This window comes from Lissotriton vulgaris, chromosome 4_1, assembly GCF_964263255.1.
Source record: "Lissotriton vulgaris chromosome 4_1, aLisVul1.2, whole genome shotgun sequence".
NCBI lineage: Eukaryota > Metazoa > Chordata > Amphibia > Caudata > Salamandridae > Lissotriton > Lissotriton vulgaris.
In genome coordinates this window covers 374,670,039-374,697,729 of record NC_141691.1, presented here as the reverse complement: position 1 = coordinate 374,697,729, position 27,691 = coordinate 374,670,039, and the positions used below count along the sequence as shown (strand labels likewise).

General features: G+C 42.6%; 1 protein-coding gene across 2 annotated transcripts in view; it reads right to left on the bottom strand.

Moving 5' to 3' along the window:
* TBX22 (T-box transcription factor 22) overlaps nucleotides 1–27,691 on the bottom strand; it is a 108,342-nt gene that overhangs the window by 49,171 nt on the left and 31,480 nt on the right. For both annotated transcript variants that reach the window (XM_086966776.1, XM_086966777.1), the window contains one exon: nucleotides 3,482–3,646. In XM_086966776.1, the coding sequence (XP_086822902.1) occupies nucleotides 3,482–3,646 (165 nt within the window). The remainder of the gene's footprint in view (nucleotides 1–3,481; nucleotides 3,647–27,691) is intronic.

Below are 27,691 nucleotides of genomic sequence, written 5' to 3'. Positions count from 1 at the left end.
TGTACATTCCTGGCATTGTGACACTCCTTATGCTGATGCTGCTTCTCCTTAAGTGTGTTTGGTCAGGCCAGCACCAGTTGCTGATTGGCCAACGGTTTTTCACTTTCTTTTTTACTATGGGTTGATGGTTACCACCTGCTGTGGGTTGTCCTTAAATTGCGCCTCGCAAACTGCGATTTTGGGGTTTTTCGCTAATTGCGATTTTTCATGAACCCCGATTGCGAGGATATTGCGATTTCGCTATTTTTATCGCAGAATCCGTGATTTCTCGCTATTTCCGATTCGCAACTGGTCTACTGCCGGGATTCTGCGAATCTTTTAGCGATTTCGCAATTCTGTGTTAGCGAATTTGCTATTTTCGTGGTGAATACCGATTAGGGAAATTGCGCCCGCGATAGCATTTTCGCATCTATTGCGAGCGCAATTTAGCTTCATGAATCAGGCTGTAAGCGATTTGCCCCGAATCACAGGATGTGTGAGCCTCCTACAAGACTCGAACCCGGCTCCCCAGCTTCAAAGCCAGCAGTCATGGCAGGATCACTTGACCTTTGACCCTTCTGGGTTTAATAAAATGAGAATCATTGAGATAGGTAACAATAAACATCTGAAATATAGCGTCCTTGTTATGCCATGTCTTTTAGATATGCTTATGCTGTGTTATTTTCCAGTCGTATTTACTTGTTGCAAGGGTACATTTGCAAAGCCTAACCAAGTTCCAGGGGCAGCTGGTCTTTTTGCCATCACTTTTTATCAATGAATCTCTATGACCGTGTCGAACAACCCTATTGGTTAATATGATGCTAGTCTGACCGAACTCAAGTCCTGATAAAGGAGAGAAAATGTGTTTTAGACTGACATAGATAACGTCTTTCCACATAGAAACCTTTTATTAGATATCATGGTTTGTTTTGTAATGTTTCTCTTCCTATCTGTGGCCACAAATAGTGAAAATACTTCTTTGTTTATTTTTAAATATAAACAATACAGACACTGTTTTCACAATGTAGCAAATGATGTATAAATAAAGTAAAAAAGCACATATAGACAGGTTTTCCGCAGTTTTTTGCTGTTTCCCTTAAATTGATATGAAAGCTTGCTTGCACTTAAACGTGATAGAAAGGGGGGTGTTTTAAAATATTCTGGAAGAGGTTTTTTATTTTGCTCTTCTTACTGTGCAAATCTAAATTGTATTACTCTTTTTGGATTTTGGAGTGACGTGATTGGCTGGTACACAATGAGTTTTGAACCAGTCAGTGCTTGGAGCACGGGTTCTCATAGTGCGGCCCGGAGGCCGCCAGCGCCCCAGCAAGCCTTCCTTGGTGGCCCGCGGGCCTTGCAGACATCGTACCTGTGTTTAAAAAAATTGTGTCAGCAAACACTGCCGTTTGCAGCAGCCCGGCCTCTGAGAGACTCTGCTCTGTCGGGGCCGGGGATTCCAGTGATTGTCAGAGTGGAGATACAGGGGCGCTAAGAGGAGAAATACAACAAAGTCCCATTAACATGTAAATGGTCTTTTAAAGACCTGTGAAGTACTGGGGTGCGGCTGTGTGTGAGTGTGTGCCAGGGACGCTGTCTCAGCCCGGGCTGAGGGCTGACACACACACACCGGGTGAGATGACAGAGGGAGGGAGAGGGTAGTCAGAGGGAAGGAGAGAGAAGGAGAGGGTGGAAAACACTGGTTGACAGAGGTAGGGAGACAGAGAGGGAGACAGAGAGAGGCAGTCAGGGAGAGGCAGTCAGGGAAAGACAGAGGGAGGGAGGGAGAGGGAGGGAGACAGAGGGTGACAAAGTGAGGGAAAGGGAGACAGAGGGAGAGGGAGGGAGGGAAGGAGAGGAAGGGAGGGAGAGGGAGGGAGACAGAGATTGACAGAGGGAGGGAGACAGAGAGGGAGACAGAGAGAGGCAGTGAGGGGGAGACAGAGGGAGGGAGACAGAGGGAGAGAGAGGGAGAGAGAGGAAGGGAGACAGAGGGAAGGAAAGGAAGACAGAGGGGGAGAAGGAGGGAGACAGAGGTTGACAGAGGGAGGGAGACAGAGAGAGGGAGACAGAGAGGGAGACAGAGAGAGGCAGTCAGGGGGAGACAGAGGGAAGGAGACAGAGGGAGAGGGAGCAGGGTCGGACTGGGAACCACAACCGGCCCAGGCAAAGTGCTCGGCCGCCCCCCCACCCCAACTCGGGCGGGTTGGAGGTGCCGCCGAGCTCTTTGCCGGGGACGGTTTTCAGACGATTTTGGTACCGGGCTGATTTTGCAGCTATGCTGCAAAAACGGCCCTGTAACAAAAACGGCCCCCAGGGGCCCAAAACCGGCCCCCACCCGTGCAGCGCACCGGGGGATCACCCGGTGCCCGCTATGGCCAGTCCGGCCCTGAGAGGGAGGGAGACAGAGGGTGACAGAGGGAGGGAGGGAGACAGAGGGTGACAGAGGGAGGGAGAGGAAGGGAGACAGAGAGAGGCAGAGAGGGAGGGAGACAGAGGGTGGGAGACAGAGGGAGGAGACAGGGAGACAGGGAGGAAGACAGAGGGAGGGAGGCAGGGGGGGAGACAGAGGGAGGGAGACAGTGAGAGGGAGAGAGACAGGGAGGGAGACAGAGAGGGAGACAGAGAGGGAGGGAGACAGAGAGGGAGAGAGACAGAGGGGGGAGACAGAGAGGGAGGGACAGAGGGAGGGATACAGAGGGAGGGAAACAGAGGGAGGGAGACAGAGGGAGGGAGACAGAGGGAGGGAGACAGAGGGGGACCAAGACAGAGGGAGACAGAGGGACGGAGACAGAGGGAGACAGAGAGAGGGAGACAGAGGGAGACAGAGAGAGACAGAGGAGACAGAGAGCGACAGAGGGAGGGCGACAGAGGGAGACAGATGGAGGGAGACAGATGGAGGGAGACAGACAGAGGGAGACAGACAGAGGGAGATAGACAGAGGGAAACAGACAGAGGGAGACAGACAGAGAGAGACAGACGGAGGGAGACAATCGGTGGGAAACAGATGGAGACAGGGAGAGGGAGGGAGGGAGAGAGAGGTAGACAGAGAGAGAGAGAGAGAGGGGAGGGAGAAAGAGAGATGTGTGTATGCCGGTCTGGTGGCTCAGTGGACGAAGGCATCTGCTGCAGGGACCTGTGTTCAACCTCATGGTCACAATTATTTTTTGCTTTAGCCCCGCCCCCCCCCTTCTGGCCCGCCCCCACCGGAGCGGTCCTCAGACACAAACCACACTATAAATTTGGCCCCTGAGAGAAAGTTTGTGAGTACCCATGGCTCAGAGTATAGTAGCAGCTTTTATAGGCACAATAACGTTATTCTGAATGGTAATAACCCCCAATCTTACCATACGGGTTGGACAGTGAACAAAGCCTGGCAATCTTTATTTCACATGTTACCGAATACTCTGCTTATAAAATCGTCCCACTTGAATTACTTAATGTGGAGAAATACAGTTCACTTTGCAAGGTTGTCGGACTAAGTTCCAAATGATCACCATCTCACCTGCTGGTTCTGATAAGCAGTCACAGTAGTGAATTCGGTTTCAGAAAAAGAGAAGCTTTTAACTCCTTCCGCTGGCAGAGATTGAATCTGCGAAAGATCAAATCTGGAATCCTGAACAATAACGTGAACTCTTGGTTTGTATTTGTGCATTGATTGAAGAATGATCTAGAATACAAAATGCATGACATGGTTACAATGTACACTATGACAAAATTACAAGAATTGTGTCTGTCTCTCAACACAACTTAGGATGCATTTCTGTAGACCTTTATTTGGCAAATTATGTATATTGGGTAGGATTATTTTAAAGCAGTAGAAATAAGAAGCAGTGCCTGTCTACCCATAAAAAGACTTGAAACTAGCTGCATTCGGAACGCCCCAAAAATAGTTCCTCCTACTTTCCAAAATATCTTGTCTTACATTTTCAAAAAGAATCAATTGGTAGTACGCATAAAAATATCTGATCTCAAAAAATAAATTAAATGTCCTGTCTCAAAAACGCCCAGCAAAACTTATTCTAGGTCGAAGATGCCACCTCTGTCACAGATGTCATTGCTGAAACATCTCTGCAACATTCAGGTCATCTTCAAAGCATCTTCCCTATATTCAATACAACAACAGGAGAGACCAAGAATGTCTCAGCAACAAAAGGAATCTTTATATCCCTGAGGCCCCATGCAGGTATATAGTTAGCATCAGTCCCAGACTCTGAAAACGTTCTCCATATCAATGTGAAGCTGACAATGTGGTGTCCTAAAATGACAAGTTTAGAAAGTTGTTTGCATCTACTGGTATTCCCTCCAGTGGCGGCTCACCGAGGAAGTGCTGCGGGGTGGTGAAGAGGCAGGGTTGAGGGGTGGTTGACTCCAACATACGGCGGAACGGAGTAAACTAAGTAAATAAAGAAATAAAATAATTTACCTTGCACTCGCTGCATCTTCAATGCTGTGATGCAGCACAGGTAAGGTTAATTGTTTTATTTATTTATTTACTTAGTTTACTCCATTCTGCCATATGTTGGAGTCCACTACCCCCCACTCTGCCCTTCCTCCGCCTCACCACCCCGCATCACTCCCTCGGTGAGCCGCCACTGGTTGAGTTGCTTTTTAATATGGCTTAAGGCATTTTTGACAAAGAGAGAACCGACCGCGGTCCGTGCAGGTAACAGAGGTGGAGTGGTGGGACTGTGTTGGGGGGATTTCGAGGGACGGTGCAGAGGAAAAAGAATTATTTATTTAATTTGCTCTCAGCATTGTCCCTCCCAACGAGGCCCCACCTCGCCACCGCTGTAATATTCACGGACCGCGGCTTAAAAAGCTGCAGTTTTTGTGGATGCGTTTTATGAATACAGTTCGGAGTATGACACACATGTTGTCATTGTTAGCCAAAAATGTATGGTGATCTGGCTCGAGAGATATTGATAAACAGTGATTCAAAGTTGTCACTGTTACCTGTAAGATATAGGATGGGTCATTTTATCAGTGCTATTATATACTATGAAAGACTAATCGCTTACCAAAGTGGCACTGAAATAATCACATTGAGCTGTTCTAATGTCACGAGAAAAGCGAGTGACAATATGTTTCAGTTTCTCGATCCATTTGTTAAAAAAGGTTCCAACTTAATAGGATATGTTGTCTTTCTACGAGTTCACATGTATCCAGAAATTGGTTCTTCCAACATATTGTTCCTGGTGACTGTTCCATTGCAAAAAATGCAAGTAAAAGAATCTAGAAGGTCTTTAAATATATAATTTTGTATGTATATATATATATATATATATATATATATATATATATATATATATATATATATATATATATATATTCGAAAAACTCCTTGCATCCAGACACGAAAAACCAGGAGACAGACCACAGGACCAGATATTAAGTTTCTTTTTTTATTTGCTCAAGTTGTGCGAGAGTGCATAACGCGTTTCGGGCTCCCAGAGCCCTTGTTCACATGCAATTTTTGTTTTGTACATTTTCTATTTTTATAGTGCACTTAACACCCAAACTTTACCACCTCCTCCATGTGTCACATGATCATGGAAATAAAAGACACATTCAAGATGTAACTAAAGTGTCTATATGTCCGTATAAATACATTTGCATAAAAAATAGAATCACTTGAATAAACAAGTTTTCATCTGCAGTCTCTGGATAAATCCATCAAATATTTGTATCTAGAGGGGAACAAGAAAAAAAAGGGAGGGGAGTATGTTAAAAAAGTTTCCATCTTTAAATAGTTAGAATTTATAGATTGTTCAATGAGATCAAACTGATGGATGGGTAAGATCTTAAAGTGCTATTTTTAAAGTGCAAACAGTGCATGTCCTAAAAGTGCAAAAGATTAATTATGACCTATGTTTTGTCTAGAGGAAGAGAAAGTGACCATGTGCATGAAATACCAACTTGTAAACAAATTTGCCTTATTTCAATATTGTCAACAATTGGGTTAAAACCACATTTTGCTTCAATTAAAATTCATGATAAAAGCATTTGATAATCCAAGCAAGTATAATCATAAATAGTTAACTCTTATTAAAACACCCTGTGTATAAAAATTGTGTAGAAAATCAAAATAAGTACAAGTAATATGTTACATATATTTACAAAATAGCGAATGATTCAAGAGGATTCATTAGTTTCCGCCTAACAGGGAACCTGACTAGACGGAACGGAAATTTGAAGAAATGTTTAGGAATATCGTTGTTATATGTGCAAACAGATAAAGCATACTCCAGGCAACAGGGAACCTGACTGCCTGAGAGCGGAAAATCCAGATTTGTTTAATACCAACTAGACCACTTGTAAATAATTCCAGAATTGCAGAATAGAGTATTGAGGGATATTAGAGGAAGGTATGTAAATCTTCTGTATTATTAAGGCCATTAGGGCTTTTACTGTCGAATTCCAATATCATATTGGATTCCAACTGCCTTAATTTCAAATCCCTATTACCACCTCTTCTTAGTTTTGGTATTGCTCCCACTACATAATAAGATAAACAATTTACATCTCTATTGTGTGTAGACTCAAAGTGGCGTGCCACTGGGTAGTTTGAGTCATTGTGTAAAATTGCCCGTAGATGTTGTAGGATCCTGACATGCACTTGTTTGCTGGTGCTGCCGATGTAATTAAGGCCACAAGTGCACGTCAGGACATATACCGCAAATTCAGTTTTGCATGTATATTGACCTACAATTGGAATTGCGGTCTCACTGAATGGGGTATGGTAGTGGGTTTTATTGACACCAAATTTGCATGCCCTGCAGGTGGAACATTTGCGAAATCCTCCTGCGGTCTGCATCCAATTCCTCTTTTGTTTAAGTTCAGGACTTGGTTGGTCTAAAATAGCTCCCATACTCCGTGCCCTACGAAAGGTAATCGTGGGTTTAGGTGGTAACAATGCTCCTAGGACCGAATCTGTCATTATAATGGGCCAATTTTTGGTGATAATTTTCCTGATTGTGTTCTCCTGGTCACTGAATGCTGTGATGAACCTGGGGCATGTATCAATTTCGATGTCAACATTTGAAGAGAAATTCTCTTCCATATTGTCATCGATCGCAAAAAGGCTGTCACGGGTTCTAAAACTAGCTTTTTTCAAAGCCTGGTCAAAGATCTTCTTGGAATAGCCTCGTTCCCTTAATCTAGTTTCCAAGTCCCTCACACAGTTAGTAAAATCCTCATTGGTGCTACAGATTCTTTTCAATCTAAGGATTTCTCCATACGGGATGCTATGGATGGTGTGTTTGGGATGCAGACTTGAGGCGTGTAGGGTGGTATTCCCGGCGGTTGGTTTCCTAAAAAGTGTTGTTTGAATCCTGTTATCATTATCTATGTACACTTTAACATCTAGGAACTCAACCTCCTTTTTACTAATGTGGGATGTGAATTTCAGATTTAAGTGATTAATATTGATTTCCTTAACAAAGTTAATCGCTTCATCAATTTCACCTTGCCACACAATGAATACATCGTCAATGTATCTGAGGAATTTAACGATTTTTTCATCCACCCAGGTCTTGTGTGTCCTGTTGAGGACCTGCTCCTCCCACCAGCCAACGTGTAAACACGCGTAGCTGGGTGAGAAGCAGGCCCCCATTGCTACACCTCTCACTTGACGCCAAACATCCTTTTCAAAGGCAAAAAAGTTATTGCATAAACTCCATTCTATTAGGCTTAATATTGCCTTGTTATGTTCGTAGAAATGTGCAGGTCTGAGTCCCAAAAAGTGTTTAACTGCATTGAGACCATCCTTATGGGCTATCCTAGTGTATAATGATTCGACATCTAGCGTCATTAGTACCATATCTTCCTGCCATTCTACTGTTTCAAGTTTTTTCAGAAAGTCAGTAGTGTCTCTTACATAACTTGGTAGTTGTTTCACAGGTTCTTGCAAGAAGAAGTCTATATATTGGCCCACTTTCTCACCCACACTATTTATTGCTGAGATAATTGGTCTCCCAGATAACGGCGAGATACCTTTGTGGACCTTTGGGATAAGGTAGAAGACTGGTTGTGTGGGGAATTCATTGTATAGAAATTTGAACTCCTCTCCTGATATTAAGCCTTCTCTCCTCAATTTATTTAACAACTTGTAAAGATTATCCTTCGCCTGACCATATTCTTTGTTGCTCGACTTTAAATAGCATTTGTCATCATGTAATTGCCTATGTGCTTCAGTGATATAGTCAGATTTTGGCCAAAGGACCAAGTTGCCACCTTTATCCGCTCTTTTTATCACAATATTAGGATTGGTACCTAGCTTCTTCATCAAAGTAAAATAGTTTGCCTGTTGTTGACTGAATTCTTGTGTCTTTTTGCTGTTGACTTTCTTATAGAGTGTTTTTACCTCTGAAATCACACAGTCATGAAAAGTATCTATTGCATCCTTTGCCATTAATGGTACAAAATCAGACTTGCCTTTATATGGAGTTAATCCAGCACCTTTCTGTACCATGTCAATTTTACTCAAGCGTCTTTGGGTTGATGCTTCTTCATCTTGAGCTGTTGACTGTGGGACCAGTGAGGTGTTTAAATCGTGCATATCCAGAAATAAGGGGACATCAGCTGCCATTATCTCAGGAGCCCCTGAGATCGTAGCAGCAGTTTTAGTAGGAACTCCGGGTTTCAATTTTTGCAGAGCAAAGAATTTTTTAAGTTTCAGTTTACGTATGTAGCAGAACACATCAACGCGAGTTGGTGCATACTTGAATGATTGTGCTGGGCAGTGATTTAATCCCAGTGCCAAAAGTTGTTCCTCAGCTTTTGTCAGAACAACATCCGAAAGGTTGATGACGGAGTTATTTACTGCTGTTTCTTTTTCCGCCAACCTTGTTGTTTCTTTTGTTGTGCTTTTTTGCTTTTGCCTTCGTCGCCTCTCGCGTCTCCTTGTGTTCCTGCGTTTCCGGCTAAGTTCTTTTGCCGTGGTCGGAGTGTTGAAAGTCTTTCCTGTACTAAAAAATCAAGCTCTTGCTCTATGTTGAAGATTGCCTCCGGTTGTGGAATTAGCAAATCCACACTAGAAACACTTGATGTACTTGAAAGGGTATTTGATTCCATTGACGTTACGCTCAATGTATCATCATTGACTCCACCACTTATACCTGCGCTTACGTTTGTTGTTGTAGCTGTTGTGGTTTGCTGTTTATTATCCTTTCCCATGTATTTCTGTCGTTTTGTACTATTGTACTTCCGTGCAAAAGTAAATATCTGCCCATTGGCATAGTCTGCTTGGTCTCTTGCGAATTTGCTTATTTTCCTTGTTTTGATTTTATCCCCATGTTTTTTTAATCTCTCCAGCATAGCATCCTTTAGTTTTCTTGAATTTTCAGTTTCCGTGATTTTATTAATATCCTCCTGAATTTTTTCAATGTTTAGCAAGATCTCTGCTCGGTCTATGGCTGCGTATTTTATTAAAATCCGAACCAAGTTCATGGATGCAGCTAAATTGTTTTCCCCCATTCCTTAAGCATTAATGGGTTTGGTTTTTCAAAGCTAGGTGCAAGTAATATTCTTAATCCTCTTGGCACCCGCCCTGCAGACACATATTTTGATAGGGAGTAATGCTCCCACCATTTGGTGATTTCCAAGCGCCTCTGCCTCTCCAGTTCTTTATATAATGCTTCGATATTAGTTCCCTCTCGTGTTGTTGCATTAATTGGAGGCTGCGTGCTTCCACTCCGACCCGGTGCTGAGATCTGCTCAAAAAGCCCCTCGGCTTCCTCCTCCCTTGCACGGAACTCCTCAGCGGACATGCCTCTCCCGCAACTTACTTACTTGAGCTGTTTAAATAAATGTAAAATGTGTTCACGAACTTGCCTGCTGCTCGGGCTCGTATATCAGTCCTCTTGAGGCGTTCGTGAATCGGTCCGCACAAAAGCGCTGCTTTCCCACCTTAGTACTGCCACGAATTACTTCACTACGTCGGTAATGCTTCTCCAAACGACAAACGGAGCCCTCCGACTCCGCCACCAAATGGCCAATCCACACCTTGCGTAGTTTCAGTCTGCTTGGCTGCTAAGGGAGCATCTGAAAAATATCCACCACGGATGCTTTAGAACACCGGCTTGAAACCAGGACGCCACTTCAGGGAAAGGGGTCTGTTAGCGGAGGCAAGCCAACCTCCGTAATTATCCTCGAAAAACTCCTTGCATCCAGACACGAAAAACCAGGAGACAGACCACAGGACCAGATATTAAGTTTCTTTTTTTATTTGCTCAAGTTGTGCGAGAGTGCATAACGCGTTTCGGGCTCCCAGAGCCCTTGTTCACATGCAATTTTTGTTTTGTACATTTTCTATTTTTATAGTGCACTTAACACCCAAACTTTACCACCTCCTCCATGTGTCACATGATCATGGAAATAAAAGACACATTCAAGATGTAACTAAAGTGTCTATATGTCCGTATAAATACATTTGCATAAAAAATAGAATCACTTGAATAAACAAGTTTTCATCTAGTTTTATATATATATATATATATATATATATATATATATATATATATATATATATATTTTTTTTTATTATTGACCTTTCCATCGTACTTCAAGTATGTGTGGAAAGTTGAAGTAAGAAAGTACCATCAGGAACTAATTAAAGAAGGGCAGATTTAAAAGGTGAATTGTATATGCTTTGTTTGCACCGCATCTGCAATGCAACATTGCCAATTGTTTTGCACTGTGTTGGATGTTATGTGTATTTTTTAAGTGCATTATCACCCATGAGGGTATACTGGTACTGAGCAGTTGTGTGTGCCTTGCTCTGCCTAGTGTAGTGCATTGATTAAAATGCCAAGTCTTCGGCTTCTTGCCGAGTAGGAAAAGAGATGTTGAGGCTCTGATGTGGAACGGGTGATCGTTCCATGCTTTGGCTGCGATGCAAGAGAACCCCGTCCTTCTGGTCTGGTTGTCTGTATGTGTTGGATCTATGCGAGTAGAAGTCTTGCAGAGCTGAGGTGTCTGGGTGGTTGGTGTAAGGAGATGCGACTGTTCAGGTAGTTGGGGCCTAAATTGTGTAGGGCCTTGGATTTGTGTCTGTCGAATTTCAAATAAGCACATTTGTGTATCGGGAGCCTGGGGGCCTACCTGAGATGTGATGTGATATGATGTGGGTACCGTGTGGGAGGTTGAGGATGAGTCTGACTGCCATGTACTCACCTGACAAAAAATCAATGAAACAATTTGCAAGAATTTGCAGAAATCTGCCTCATTTCTATCTGTGAAAAAAATCCTCAGCAAATCCTTTCAAGTCACTTCCGCTTACTTAAACATAAGTCAAGATATGAGGGACAACAGATGGAGCATAACATGGTATAACAAGCTTATGCGGGAGTTTTTAACTGCCAATGCCAATGTTTAAAATCGCCTTTTATGGATCTGGGAAAGAATTTTCATGCAAAAAGTAATTTTGTCCACTTGGGCAAAGCAATGTTTTACTACATTGTGTCTGTGCTGCCAGATCCAGATTTATTGGAATGAAAATTATTGTCATAGAAAGTCAGAATTTTTCCCACCTCTTCCCTTTTGTACATCCACTGATAGAGCTCTTATGTGACCTGAGTAAAACAAATTCGTGTCAACCATTCATAGGCGCTAACGATAAAGATCAGCGTTTTAATTGCAATGAATAAAGTGCGATTAATATTTTACAGCACTGTTACAATAATCAGCCGTGAGATGTTCTAATTGATATCAATTTGATCTGTACTTTTAAATGGCAAGGATACCCACTATTAGTGTTCTAAGTGAGCCAGGGCTTGCCCCAGCACACCAATAACAGCCATTGGACCCTCTAGGCATGCCCTCTGTCGCCTGTAGAAAAGAAAAACTGAACTTGCTGGAAAACCACTTGCCACAATGGTAAAACAACGTCAGGTGTCCTAATTATGCCATTATGCGGAAGTGACATGGTGGTATCCGTTGAACACTGCTGCTATCCCAGAGTCTACGATAATATTTAATTTCAATTGAATAACAAAGTTATTCCCAGTGTAGGCTCGACTCTCCGAGTGATAGCAAGCAGCCAAGATGAGCCCTGCTCTTAAATTTACCTTGTGAAGTATTCTATTGCTTCTGTCTTATTACTATAGTGCCGTGTAAATTGTACATAAATCTTTTATTACGGCTGATTTGGGTTGTTCCTTGCTCAATGCAACTCCATTTATATATCTGTCAAGTGTCGGATTTTAGTTCACACTTATTAAACCTCACACTTAGACACTCTATTCACTACATGCAAGCTTGTCTTAGATACATTTTGTTGTGACGTCATTCCGCTCCACGCACCGCCGTGGAATGCTGGAATGCCGAAGGTTCTATGCTGAGCGCCGGATGCCAGCTGTCAGTTCTCACAGGCTGACTGCAGGCGGCGGGCGCGCTGATGTCCTGTTGCTTAAGTTAAATAAATCTTGTTATCAACACACCACTCTCCGTCTCATATTGTGGCTACAACATGTTCTTGGCGACGAGGGTCAGTCTACAGTCAGCGAGCAGCAGGGCATACAGCGAATATTGAGGCGTGAAAGGTGAAGCAAGTGAACCTTCAAAGGGTGCCTTCACGCGGAGAGAAAAGACGAGCGCAGAAGAAGAAACAGTAAGAGATTGCGTCTGTGCTGGTGTGAGGAGATCTAGAGAGATTACGTCTCTGGCAATCTGTGTGACAGCTGTTAGAACAGACAAGCGGAAATTGCGTCTGTGCCGGTGTGAGGAGACCGAAAGAGATTTGTCCCAGACAATCGGAGCAACAGCTGATTAGAGATCGAGAGCGGAGCGCTGACAAGAATGCTTTGCATGAAGTTATTTAAAAGAGAATGAGGAAAACGTTCACTCCATGTAAAATAAAAGATTAAATTAAAGAGGAGCGACGATGGTGTATTTACGTGACAATGTCTGAATTATAAAGAGACACATTTGAATGAACGACGTTTTCACTGTGGTGGGTTTACTCTGGAAGAACCAGCTTGGTAACTTTGACAGTAATGCCCAATGTAATAACACCTCGCATGATTTGTGAGGAGCGGAAAGTGGTGTTATGACAAGTTTGACACAGCGCGAGCAGAGCGATCTCTAAGAAAAATAGAGTCATTTGATTATATGTAAACAACTGTTGCGCAGTGAAGAGTATAGAAAGCTCGAGTCTTTTGTCATAAGTAAATATTTCACGAAAAGGAAGCGTGAAGAATTGAATCTAAACACTGCGCAGCCGAGCATGAAAAGCAGCACGAGTCTTCTGGCATGAAACTGACACAGAAAATAGGAAATTACGAGGTGAATAAGCTACGCTCTGTCTTGTATTCACATTCACGTGTAATTGGCACATTTAACAGAAAAGAGCAGTAAGTCTTAGGCAACAGCGCCACCTCATGGTAAATTGTGGTATATGTTGGCCACATAATTTTGAGAAAACACATTTGCCTATGGACAGAACCTTATATGTGACAGTGCCTAGAAATAAGACATTTGAATTGGTTGGGAGCATACATTTGAGTTAAAATGGATGTAAGTGCTCTTGATGTATCTGCAGTGTCTATGCCTCCTCACTTTCTCAATCAGCCAGGGAATCCAAGTATAGAGTGGGATGAGTGGATCGAAGTGTTCGATAATTACCTGGAAGCCTTGGATGCGCTGGACTACAGCAGCAACAGGAAAAAGGCAATTCTGCTTACTAACTTAGGCAAAGAAGGACAACATATTTTTAAATATTTGCCTGTTGCAATAAATGAGCAAGGTCAACCCATTGAGGATGCCTACGAGGAGGCACGAAAAAGGCTAGAATTGAGATTTGCTAAGGAAACTAATATAGCGTTGAGAAGGTACAAGTTTTATACTCAGCCACAGAGAGTTGGAGAGTCAATTGATGACTTTGTCACAAGACTTCGCGAACTTTCTTTGAAGTGCAAATTTGGCCCGATGACTGAAGAAATGATCAGAGACCAACTTATCGTTCAGTGTAGAAGCAGGAAGACTCAGGAACGTTTATGGGCCGCAAAGGACCCCTCTCTCAAGGATGCAATTGATATTGCAAAAATAATAGAGGAGTCAGACTCATGCATGAAAGAAATGGATCGTAGGGACAACAAAGTTAGCATGTCTTGTGAAGGTGAAACATCTGTTGTAGAGGGTTGTGAAGGGGATGTAGCTGCCTCTAGCAAGTTTAAAGGTGTGAAGAGTGCTAACAGGGGTAGAGCATATCCAAGTAGATTCGGGAACAAAGTTTGTGGAAAGTGTGGCAGTGCTTACCACGCTTCCGACTCGAAACAATGTTGGGCCATTGGGAAGGAATGCAGAAAGTGTGGCCGGAGGGGTCACTTTGAAAGAATGTGCAGGGATGCCAACAAGGGAAAGGTGGCAATGCTATCAGATGAGTCTACTACATATGAATGCTTTTACAAGCCTGATAGGATCTTGTGTGTTGAACCTTCATCTTGCGGTGGTGGGGAGGATGGAGAAATTCTTCTCACTGAATCTCATAATTTAGACGATAGGAGAAAAAACAGGCCTAAGGCTGGGTTTGTCATTGGTGATAAAAAAGTTGACTTGATGGTTGACTCGGGGTCACTATATACTATCTTACCAAAAAAAATGTTCAAACAGGAGTGGCCAAATAAGAAGCTGTTGCCAAAAGATATAAATCCAGGGGGTTATCAGGGTGAAAAGATAGACATACTTGGTTACATGGCAACAGTGATTGTTTTTAAAGGAAGATCTGTGAGGGGTAAGGTTTATGTAGCAGAATCAGGACCTCCAATCTTAGGGTGGTATCACCAGTTTGACCTCCATATCAAAATTGACCCACATGCAGTAGAACAGGTCATGGTGGTAGATGATCTCTCTGTGGTAGACATCCTGGAAGGGGGTAAGGGTGTTTTTAGAGATCAGCTGGGCAATCTGGAGGGATACGTACATAAGATAAGGATGAAGAGTAATGCGGTCCCAGTGCAACACAAACTGAGAAAGGTTCCCATCATGGTAAGGGGGGAAGTGAAGAAAATGTTGGATGAGATGCTAGCCAATGGGGTCATAGAACCTATTGAGTGCTCATCATGGATTTCCCCAGTTGTTATTTCACAACGAGCCGATGGTAAATTACGTTTTTGTGTTGACCTCAGAAGTTTAAACCAGAATGTAATCCCTGACACCTTTCCCTTGCCCAACATAAATGAACTGATGGTGATGCTAAAAGGGGCAAAATACTTTTCTAAACTTGACCTTCGTCATGCTTACCATCAGATACGCTTGCATGAGTCATCAAAACACCTCACAGCCTTCATCACCAATGAGGGGATATTTCAATTCACGAGGATGCCCTTTGGGTTATGTTCGGCTGCGAGCGTGTTCCAGAGAATGGTCACGGAGATTTTCAAAGGTGTAAAAAATGTAATTTACTTCCAGGATGACATTTTGGTATTTGGTGAGAGTGTGAGTGACCATAACTCTGCATTGAAAGATGCCCTAGCACGAATCCTAGAATCTGGTCTGACATTACGCAGGGAAAAATGTACATTTTTGGCAACCGAGGTGGAATATCTGGGGCATTCCATCTCGTCAGATGGTGTAAAACCAAAGAGAGACTTACTAGCTTCTATAAAATTGGCTCCAGTCCCCACCAACAGAGACCAGTTACGCTCATTTATTGGGCTAATCGAGTACTATTCCAAGTTCGTGAAGAACTTTGCCAGTAAGACTGAACCCCTAAAAGTGCTCATGAGAAAAGGGATCAAGTTTTGTTGGGGGGATGATCAGAAGAAGTGTTTTGTTGACATTAAGGAAGAAATATGCAATGCAGGCATTTTGGTTCCATTTAATGTAGATGGGAAAACCATCATTACTGTGGATGCAAGTGATACTGGTGTAGGAGCTGTGTTGTCGCAGTGTGACGGCACCAATGAGAAAACAGTGGCGTTCGCTTCTCGTACTCTGACTACCACTGAGCGCTGTTACTCTGTGATAGAAAAGGAGACCCTGGCAGCCGCTTGGGGTGTGGAGTATTTCAGGATGTATGTGTGGGGGCGTAGATTCAAACTCCGCACTGACCATAAACCATTGTTGAAGATACTCTCACCAGGTGGAACAGGAAAGGGGTCAGCCAGACTAGCAAGGTTGGCCTCTAGACTGCAAGAATATAATTTTGATGTCGAGTTTATTTCAGGTTGGCGCAATGTACAGGCCGACTGCATGTCACGACTGTCCTTGAATTGGGAGGATGTAGACAGGACAGGTGTATCTAAAAAAGAAAGTGAAGGGGCCATCGCCAGTGTCGAAGATGTAGTTCAGTGGAGTAGCGGCGCAGTCAGTAAGAAAGAGTGGGTGGAAGCTATGTCTAAGGATGAGGTACTAAAGAATGTTATGAATCTCATTTCCAAAGGTAGACGTAGGGAGAGCACTTTGCCCATCAGCATTAGACCTTTTAATGCAGTCATTGACGAATTGTCAATCGTTGCTGGTCAGGTCATCGTGCGTGGAGACAAAATAATTCCCCCACTTGAAATTCGGAAAAGACTCTTTGACTTGGCTCATGAAGGGCATCTGGGCCAAACCATTACGAGGAAACGTTTGAGGAATGAATTTTGGTGGCCTGGTATGGATGGTGAGGTGGTATATTGGGTAGAGAGGTGCAGTGAGTGCTGTGAAAGTGAGAAGCGACTCAAGGTGGGACCCCAATCTGTCCCAAATTCCATCCACGACCCAGGTGAAGTGTGGCACAGCATATGCCTCGATTTCATTGGGCCTATGCCGGGTGTTCACCCCAGCAAAAGATTTGGGTTAGTAGTAATGGATGTTCATACTCGGTGGCTCATTGTCTACTTACTCCCTGAAATAACCACTCGAACTACCATTAAGGTTTTGCATATGATTTTCAAGGAGGAGGGTCATCCCGCTGTCCTTATCACGGACAACGGGACTCAGCTAACTTCTGGTGAGATGAGAGAATTTCTGAGTGAGTGTGGCATTAAACACACGTTCACGACTTTGTACAACCCACAATCCAATGGGATTGTCGAGAGAGCCAATCGCATGATCAAGGGCGCGATAAGTTTGGCAATAACCAATAATCTTGACATTGAGGAGACTCTGAGCGAGTTGGTATGGGCCTATCGCACGACAGAAAATGCAAAAACAGGAGCTATTCCCTTTGTCGCCATGCGAGGTAGGAAACCGGCTTCCAAACTGGTGCCTCCGTGGATCAGAGAATTGGTTGAAGGAAAGAAAGAGAATGGATGTGATGTGAGCATTCCTGAGCATGCTTCCTGTAGAGTGCACGACCAGGAAAAGAATGTGTCCAGCATAATTGCTGGTGACTGGGTCAAGGTCCGTTCCGGACGCTGGGTAAGAGGCTTATGCAAATTTCGAGGACCCTTCCAGGTAAAGGAAGCACACCCATTCTATGTTGTGTTAGAGAATGGTGAAAAGTGGAACCTACGTAGGGTAGCAAAGTACTGCTCACGAGATCATGTTCCCAAAAGCGTGGTTAGTAAAGTGGTTACCAAGAATTCATGTTCTGGGTACATGTTGGCTCATGACAGTCAATTGCTCAACAGTGCTCGCACAGGTGTAGGAGTGAGGGCACCAGGCCCTGGTGGGGATAACCTGAGCAATAGTCAAAGGCCATTTAACACAAATGATGACTCACCTGATCTCCATAGAGCTCAATCCTATCAGAGACCCTTACGGGCCAGGAGAACCCCTCAGCATTTGCATGACTTCATTGTCGGATGATTTATTGTTATGTTCTATGCTTCTGACATTTACATGCCTTTCCTTCCTAGTGTTTTCCTTTTATTCCCTACCTGCGTGTAGAGGAAAGGGGGGTATGTTGTGACGTCATTCCGCTCCACGCACCGCCGTGGAATGCTGGAATGCCGAAGGTTCTATGCTGAGCGCCGGATGCCAGCTGTCAGTTCTCACAGGCTGACTGCAGGCGGCGGGCGCGCTGATGTCCTGTTGCTTAAGTTAAATAAATCTTGTTATCAACACACCACTCTCCGTCTCATATTGTGGCTACAACACATTTCTTAGGGAACACCCTTTTTAGAGCTCGACACAATTTTCATCTCACTTGATGCACAATCTGCCACCATACTATGGAAAAGATTTCACAAGTAGGATTTAAAACTAATGCTAAAAGAGGTGGGGTTTGCTATTTATTTTAGGGACACAACATATCAGAAAAAATGACCTTGAGCTGCATTTCAGACTACACAAAACTAAAAGTACCTTTTCTTGCAGTCTAACCGGACTGGAATCCATGATGTTGAGCAGCATGTTAAACATCTTGCATTTATGTTACCCCCGGTTTGATGGCTCTCTCTTTTCAGAATGCAACATAGTCATTTGAAATCCCAGTTGCAGTATAATTTTCTTCCTTGATACCTGACAGTTAACAGAGACATCTGGAGAAATGAAGAATTTGACTAAAGATGTACATTAAAAAAATAAACGGAAAGCATTAGTCTGCTTATCTCATTTGTCTCCGTATGGTTTATCATGTGAGTGAAGACAACTCGCCTATGGTTTCCTACTCAAATGTTCCATGCATGGGCGTTCTCTAATGACCCCTTGACTTTCGTGTGTGATGATTCAATTGAAGAGGTCGAGGCTGCTGTACATAAGCCTCATTCACACCCCACTTTCACATAGCCGAAGACTAGTCCTGGACTCTCTCTTGACTATTTGATTCAATATGTGTTACACCCAGGTAATTGCTCTGAGAAGCAGCAGAATTCAGCAACATCGAAATATTTTCTCACAACAAGATCTCTCAACCGAGAATGGTTGCAAGTCAAAGGGTGCTTTGTACCTTAGGCTATTCCTCTATTCGGATACTAATGTCCCACAAAATTAGCTTACATAGTCCATGGTATGAAGGCATTAAACAAAACTTCCCTTTAATAATGTTGGGTGTATGTTTCAGCAGTAAAAGCGGCTAACTATTGACACCTGAAGTTCATGAGTTTGTATCACAGCCACAAAAACACATTCTTCAACAGTGAAATTGGGTGACAGCAACATATGTTATTTACAGCCATGGAAAACTCCAGAATCTCCAGAAAATTTGGTAAGTTTGTGTGTATATATGGGCAGTCAGAACTATAGCCAAAATGTCTGAACGGAATTACACCAAATTTGGCAAAAGATATATTTTGGTTGAAAAGTGTGCTATTTGTGTCTTGGAGTAAACTATTCAGGTATTTTTGAGAAACTAAGAATCCGAATTTCTAGATATTTAGCACTGTGAATAATCAACTAATGCAACAGATCAAAAGATGTTAACTGATTGGCTTCCACCACATCAACAAAGATGTGCCAGCAGTTATTTAAGGACTCGGGACTCAGTCCCCTGTCCTAAATACAAAAGTAAGAAACATAAATGGGGGTAGGGGACACCCTAGGCCTAGTGGAAAGTCTCAGAGGGCCTCCCAGGTGCCAAAAATGTATTTTCTATTATAACTGTTGACTCCCGACAATTTTTAAGCTTAGCCCCCAGGGTGAGCGGGGTCCCGGTGGGGCTTTGCAGTTACATTTTTATACAGCAGGCGCTGCTTTTTTTTAAAAAAAGGTGAGGGGGCATGGGGCCTTCCCCCCTGACCCTTGATCAGGTCCGGGGAACCCCATCCCTGGGGCCACATTCAATTAAAGGGAAGGAGTTGTATGGCCCCCAACCCCAAGCCTTAATCAGACCCTGGGTACTTCATCCCCTGGGGCCGATATAACTAATTAGGAGAGGGGGCATGTGGCCCCCATCCCCTCGCCTGTTAGAGGTCTCTCAGTCCTATCCTTGAGGCCAGTATATAATATTTGGGGAGGGGGTGTGCAGGCTTCCTCCCTGAACCATTGATAAGCTGGGGATACCTGCAGTGTACTATGGACCACTTCCCCTGGGACACTGTGGTATCCTACCTGGCAGAGTGCAGGCACACCCTGCTCATACTCTTCCAGGCAGGGAACACAACATTTCCTCTACACCGGTGGTAGCAAAGAAAAATCTTCCCCCTAGAACGCCCAATGATTTGGCTGCATACGGGTGTGTTGGGTCGACAACGGGGCCCTACCTTTTAAAAAATGCTGGCAGCTGCTGGTACCCAGTACGGGTGCCAGTGAGGAGGTAACAGTGGCTGCAGGGTCCTTGGGAAGCTCAACAATTTGGCGAGGTGTGGGTGCCTTGGTCGGCACCACGGCATCCAGTTTGAAAATAAAATGCTGACTTCTGCCAGCACCCGGTATGGGTGATGGCGGGAAGCCGGGCAGGTGGTGGTGAACATGTGGCTCCCCCCACAGATCCGAAGTTAGAAAAATTGAAAATAAGTGTGGGTGCATTGGTTGGGCACTGGGCAGCCAATTTAAAAATAAAATTCTACAAAAATGAATAATTAATGATTGGCAGAAGCCAGCTACTCATTATTCACTGTTTCAGCAAGGAGCACCCCATAAATCCCTAGGGTTTTTTTTATTATTTTTTTTCTTCCTTGTGGTGACCCTTGAAGTGGCAGGGCACCACTAACCATTGTTTTTAATATTGTGGGAAACTAGCTGGAAAAGTTACATTTCCCCTAACTATGGCGCCACTTTAACCTTAGGCTTTTTCAGTAAATTTCATTTTTTTTATAATAAAGTAAGATATTATTAACATACCTAACTATAAGGTCCCTTTAAATCTACAGGGGTGTCATTTTTTTGTAAGTTAGACCTACTGGCTTTGTCTAAGGGTCAGAAAAAAAAAGTATAAAAGGCAGGCACACTTTCTTTAACAGGGGCATGGTACATAAACATATATAAACCAGACCTATTGACTTTATCAAAAAGTCACATTATTATACAAATATTTTAAATAAAGCAATTTTATTGAAAACCATAAACATGTATTTGAGACTTTTTAAAACTCTTCAGGCCACAAAATGCAGCAATACTTTTTTTGTTTTTTAGTCTCTCTAGGTGTTAGTTAAAGTCTGCTGATGAAAAATATGAGCCGGCTCCGGTGGGCCCCACCTGCAATCACCAGTTGAAACTAATAACTGTGTTGACTTGTTACATATTTAGACCACATAGTTGTTTGATTTAAAACAAAGTTAAATTTGTATTCCTCTCAAAATTAGCAAGAAGATTCTAAGATTCATCATCTTCAACTTGAAATAATTTACCTATGCATATTGTTATTAAAATATGTATATATTGGTACATATTAATAGGGAGGTGTGTGGCCCAATGACAGCTGTTATATTACTCTGAGGCTTCCTTACAGGCGATCATTAATAACTTACCACGTGTGCAGTGACAGAACAGTTCCTATTTTTACTTGTTCATTTATTATCCTGCCCTACCGCCTTGGCCAGCTGTACGGGTGATTCCAGTGGCATGGGACACTTACTAGCCTACATCATGCCTGACGGAATGAAGCTCTAGGCCTATAAATGAAGGTGAGTTTTTCACTGTCACCCCTCCCCAAGATAGCGTGTATGCTATTAAATGACATGTCTTTACTGCCTATCTCTGCAACAATGTGATAACAGCAACATGGCTACCAGAGAGCTTAAGTTCTTTTAAGGATGATGGATAGGTTTTATCATGGTCACTGGCATGTTCTACAAATGAAAGTCTGATTACTCAGCACGACTGTGGGTTGATGTATTATTGTGCATGGCTTAATATCACAGACCATGTCATTGTACCAATGCTATGTATTTCCAAGATGATGGCAGGCCTTTGATGCAGCAGAGAGCATGGGCAGGGATCCTTCATCTCCTCATTGCCCATCTGCTAACCATTCCCCTTAATGCACTATTTAATGTGTGGTTAAAATAAATTATTTCCTGTTTAGGGAAATTGAAAGGGAATGCATCGGGGGACATGGAAAGCCCACCTGCATCAGCAATGAACATTATTAATATGAGTTCACAGCTAACCCGATACTACATAAGCCTCATTCACACCCCACTTTCACATAGCCGAAGACTAGTCCTGGACTCTCTCTTGACTATTTGATTCAATATGTGTTACACCCAGGTAATTGCTCTGAGAAGCAGCAGAATTCAGCAACATCGAAATATTTTCTCACAACAAGATCTCTCAGCCGAGAATGGTTGTAAGTCAAAGGGTGCTTTGTACCTTAGGCCATTCCTCTATTCGGATACTAACGTCCCACAAAATTAGCTTACATACTCCATGGTATGAAGGAATTAAACAAAACTTCCCTTTATTAATGTTGGGTGTATATTTCAGCAGTAAAAGCGGCTAAATATTGACACCTGAAGTTCATGAGTTTGTGTCACAGACACAAAAACACATTCTTCAACAGTGAAATTGGATGACAGCAACATATGTTATTTACAGCAATGGAAAACTCCATAATCTCCAGAAAATTTGGTAAGTTTGTGTGTATATATGGGCAGTCAGAACTATAGCCAAAATGGCTGAAAGGACTTACACCAAATTTGGCAAAAGATAGATTTTGGTTGAAAAGTGTGCTTTTTGTGTCTTGGAGTAAACTGTTCAGGTATTTTTGAGAAACTAAGAATCCGAATTTCTAGATATTTAGCACTGTGGATAATCAACTGATCCAACAGATCAAAAGATGAGATCTGATTGGCTGCCACCACATCAACAAAGATGTGCCAGCAGCTATTTTAGGACTCAGGACTTAGTCCCCTGTCCTAAATACAAAAGAAAAAAACATAAATGGGTGTAGGGGACACCCTGGGCCTAGTGGAGAGTCTCAGAGGGCCTCCCAGGTGACAAAAATGTAATTTCTATTATAACTGTTGGCTCCCGCTAATGTTTAAGCTTAGCCCCCAGGGTGAGCAAAGTCCCGGTGGGGCTTTGCAGTTACATTTTTATACGGCAGGGGCTGCTTTTTTTTTTTAAAGGTGAGGGGGCATGTGGCCTCCCTCCCTGACCCTTGATCAGGTCCAGGGAACCTCATCCCTGGGGCCATATTCAATTAAAAGGGGAGGAGTTGTATGGCCCCCAACCCCAAGCCTTAATTAGACCCTGGGTACTTCATCCCCTGGGGTCGATATAATTAATTAGGAAAGCAAGGCATGTGGCCCCCATTCCCTCGCCTGTTAGAGGTCTCTGAGTCCTATCCTTGGGGCCAGTATTTAATTTTTGGGGAGGGGGTGTGCAGGCTTCCTCCCTGAACTATTGATACGCTGGGGACCCAAGATCCCAGTGCCTGCTATACCTGCTTTGTATTATGGACCACTTCCCCAGGGACACTGTGGTATCCTACCTGGCAGAGTGCAGGCCCACTCTGCCCATACTCTTCCGGGCAGGGAACACAACTGTTCCTCTACACCGGTGGAAGCAAAGAAAAATGTTCCCCCTAGAGCACCCAATGATTTGGCTGCATACGGGTGTGTTGGGTCAACAACGGGGCCCTACCTTTTAAAAAATACTGGAACCTGCTGGTACCCAGTACGGGTGCCAGTGAGGAGGTGACAGTAGCTGCAGGGTCCTTGGGAAGCTCAACAATTTGGCGAGATGTGGGTGCCTTGGTCGGCACCACGGCATCCACTTTGAAAAAAAATGCTGGCTTCTGCCAGCACCCGGTATGGGTGCTGCTGGGGAGCTGGGCAGGTGGTGGTGGACATGTGGCTCCCCCCACAGATCCGAAGTTAGAAAAATTAACAATAAGTGTGGGTCCATTGGTTGGGCAATGGGCAGCCAATTTAAAAATAAAATTCTCCAAAAATGAATAATTAACGATTGGCAGAAGCCAGCTACTCATTATTCACTGATCCAGCAAGGAGCACCCCATAATTCCCTAGGGTTTTTTTAATTCTTTTTTGCTTCCTGATGGTGGCACTTGAAGAGGCAGGGCACCACCAACCATTATTTTTAATATTGTGGGAAACTAGCTGGAAAAGTTACATTTCCCCTAACTATGGCGCCACTTTAACCTTTGGCTTTTTCAGTGAATTTCAATTTTTTTATGTAAAGTAAGATATTATTAACATACCTAACTATAAGGTCACTTTAAATCTATAGGGGTATCATTTTTTAAAGTTAGACCTACTTGCTTTGTCTAAGGGTCAGAACAAAAAAGTATAAAAGGCAGGCACGCTTGCTTTAACAGGTGCATGGTACATAAACATATATAAACCAGACCTATTGACTTTATCAAAAAGTCACATTATTATACAAATATTTTAAATAAAGCTATTTTATTTAAAACCAAAAACATGTATTTGAGACTTTTTCAAAACTCTTCAGGCTACAAAATGCAGCAATACATTTTTGTTTTTTAGTCTCTCTAGGCGTTGGTTAAAGTCTGTTGATGAAAAATATGAGCTGGTGCCGGTGGGCCCTACCTGCAATCACCAGTTGAAATTGATACCTATGTTGACTTGTTACATATTTAGACCACATAGTAGTTTGATTTAAAACAAAGTTAAATGTTTTATTCCTCTCAAAATTAGCAGAGAAGATTCTAAGATTCATCATCTTCAACTTGGAATAATTTACCTATGCATATTGCTATAATATGTATATATTCGTACATATTAATAGGGAGGTGTGTGGCCCAATGACAGCTGTTATATTACTCTGAGGCTTCCTTACAGGCGATCAATAATAACGCACCACGTGTGCAGAGACAGAATAGTTACAATATTTACTTGTTTATTTATTATCCTGCCCTACAGACTTGCTTTACGGGTGGTTCCAGTGGCATGGGACACTTACTAGCCTACATCATTCCTGATGGAATGAAGCTCTAGGCCTATAACTGAAGGTGAGTTTTTCACTGTCACCCCTCCCCAAGATAGCGTGTATGCTATTAAATGACATGTCTTTACTGCCTATCTCTGCAACAATGTGATAACAGCAACATGGCTACCAGAGAGCTTAAGTTCTTCTAAGGATGATGGATAGGTTTTATCATGGTCACCGGCATGTTCTACAAATGAAAGTCTGATTACTCAGCACGACTGTGGGTTGATGTATTATTGTGCATGGCTAAATATCACAGACCATGTCATTGTACCAATGCTATATATTACCAAGATGATATCAGGCCCTTGCTGCAGCAGAGAGCATGGGCAGGGATCCTTCATCTCCTCATTGCCCATATGCTAACCATTCTCCTTAATGCACTGTTTATTGTGTGGTTAAAATAAATTCTTTCCTATTCAGGGAAATTGAAAGTGGATGCATCGGGGGACATGGAAAGCCCACCTGCATCAACAATGAACATTTTTAATATGAGTTCACAGCTAACCCGATACTTTAACTACATATTTGCATCTAGGTTTGTACTACTAATGTTATTTTGCACCTCTATTGATACCGAAAATACACTTTTGAACCAATGTTTGAGGTAGTATTTAAAAAAATTTAACTAGATTGATTTTGAATAGCTCCTGACAGATACCCTGACAGACCTGAACCCTCGATTGTTTTTAAAAAACTCATGAACTTTGTTAAAATTGTAATCAATTTTTTAATTATATGTTGTCCTGTCGCTTTTATGATTTTAAATGTAATCGAATAAAGCTTCTTTTGAATGACTGACTGACTTGACTTGAATAGCTCCCACCTGTGATTTATACATAATAGGCTACATGTATAGTGTTATAACAACGTTTAACAAGGTCTCCTCTTGCTGCTCAGTGTCTTTAACCGCAGATAATAACTTTGCTCCTACCTGTGATTGTGTACCATTTTGTGATTTTGATACTACCTCTCATTTTTAAAATTTCAGTTTCTCCACTTGCAGACAAAACTGGCTTGCCTTCACAATATTTCCATATCTTACCAGACATCATACTTCACTCCATTACTAACACAAAACTCCTAATATATCTTTTCCCCTTCAGATTTGAGGGGTTTGAGGGCCAACACCCTTTCCCTCTACAGCACTACTCAACCATATCTAGACAATGAGGCATTTATTGTACCTTTGTTTTGCCATTTTTCATTCAGAAATACCTCTCAAAATTGACTTTTTATACACTCCCCAGATAAATGATAAGAAAAATGTGAGTACAAGGCCAAAACTCAACACTCTAATCAATATTGTTCAGTCTGTGCAACCCTTGATTAATCGACACTAATGCTGCCTACATCCTAGATCACTGTGAATCTCACCTCCTCCAACTACATTTTCTCCCAATATACAGATGTACACATTGCAGAAGTATGGGTCTTCTCTTTCTATTGATAGCAATATGATTCTCTCCTCCTTTATCCTTTGTTTAACTTTATTGCTGTTATTCAAACATTCAATCCTCAAATTGTGGCAAACTACCACCTATCAGCTAACATTAACATTGACTTCTTCTTTGATGATTTTATTGGAATCAATGTCCCCATCTGCTTCACTTGTTATTCTATGTGACCTCACCCTAAATCCGAATACCCAACAACAGAATGTTCTGTTTTCCCTGTTCCTCCATGAACGCTTATTACAAAACAACCACTTCTCTCCTATTCCCCAATGTGCTTATTCTCCACACACTATCATCCCATCTGCCTCTGATCTTTCCATACTGCACACCGATCACCACCACTCCTTCCTTGATCCTTCCTATAAAGGTTCATGTCACCTTCATGTCACCACACGTAAGCACTCCCCAAATCCCTTGGCATCATACATAGATCAAGTTGACAACAACCTCACACTTATATCACACTGCTTTCTGACCTGCGCAATGGTACATGGAGAACTACATGGGACTCAGGATAATCTTTGTAAAGCTTTGTCCCTCCAGCTCCTGGTCTTCAGCCCTGGATTATTCCCAGCATAAACACTGCTAAAGACGTAATACATTCACTCTTTTTAGGTGAAAATAAAACCAAGAATGAAACATCTTGAAGCTTACAAATATGCCCTGAATACACTCAGATCGGCCCCCGCATTTGCCAGATCCTCTTAGGACATGTTAGGACGAAAACTCCACCCTCACACCTGTCAACAATTCCTCCTTCTCATCTAATAATTTTGCTTCACATTCTTCATCATCCACCTCTTCCACGTGCATGACACCTGTTGACACAGTTTCCACCTTCTCCCACAAATCACTCACAGAGTGCATTTCTACTCTCAAAGCTGCCCTCCCCTCATGACCACCATCTGATCCACTGCTTACCCATTGTAACACCCAGCTATACACTTCCCTGTCTCTCAACTTTCATGTTGCTTTCAAATTCATGAATGCTTAAATGTAATGATCCCTGCTCACCCTTCACAACCACCTTCACCCATTTCAAACTGGATTCAAGGCTTTGTCCTCCAGGGAAACAACCTTCCTCATGAAGCCAACTTCATGAATTCTGAAAACACACTCACAAATCTTCTGTTCTTATATTTTCTGGACGATTTAGTTATTTATTACATGATTCCACCTGTAAGAAATCGGGTTACTGGTTGAGGGGATGACACACTCTTCAAGCAGTAACCACAAACCTTGTTGGGGTAAAGTCACAATCAAACCCCACATTAACCTGTGCTCAACCCTGCAGTAGCTTTCTCACAGAGTAGGCAGGCTTGACTTACAGGCAATGAGTAAAGAATATATGCAGCACTTCAAACAATACGAAAGTGAAAACACAAGAAAAATCCCACACCAAATTAGAAAAAGAGAGTACATTTTAATTAATAAATAAAGAACAAAATGACAAGAATTCAATCAGTAGAATCAGAGATATACAAGTTTAAAAATGTAATTGAAAATAGCTTTGAAAAGCACAAAGTGTCAACTGTGGA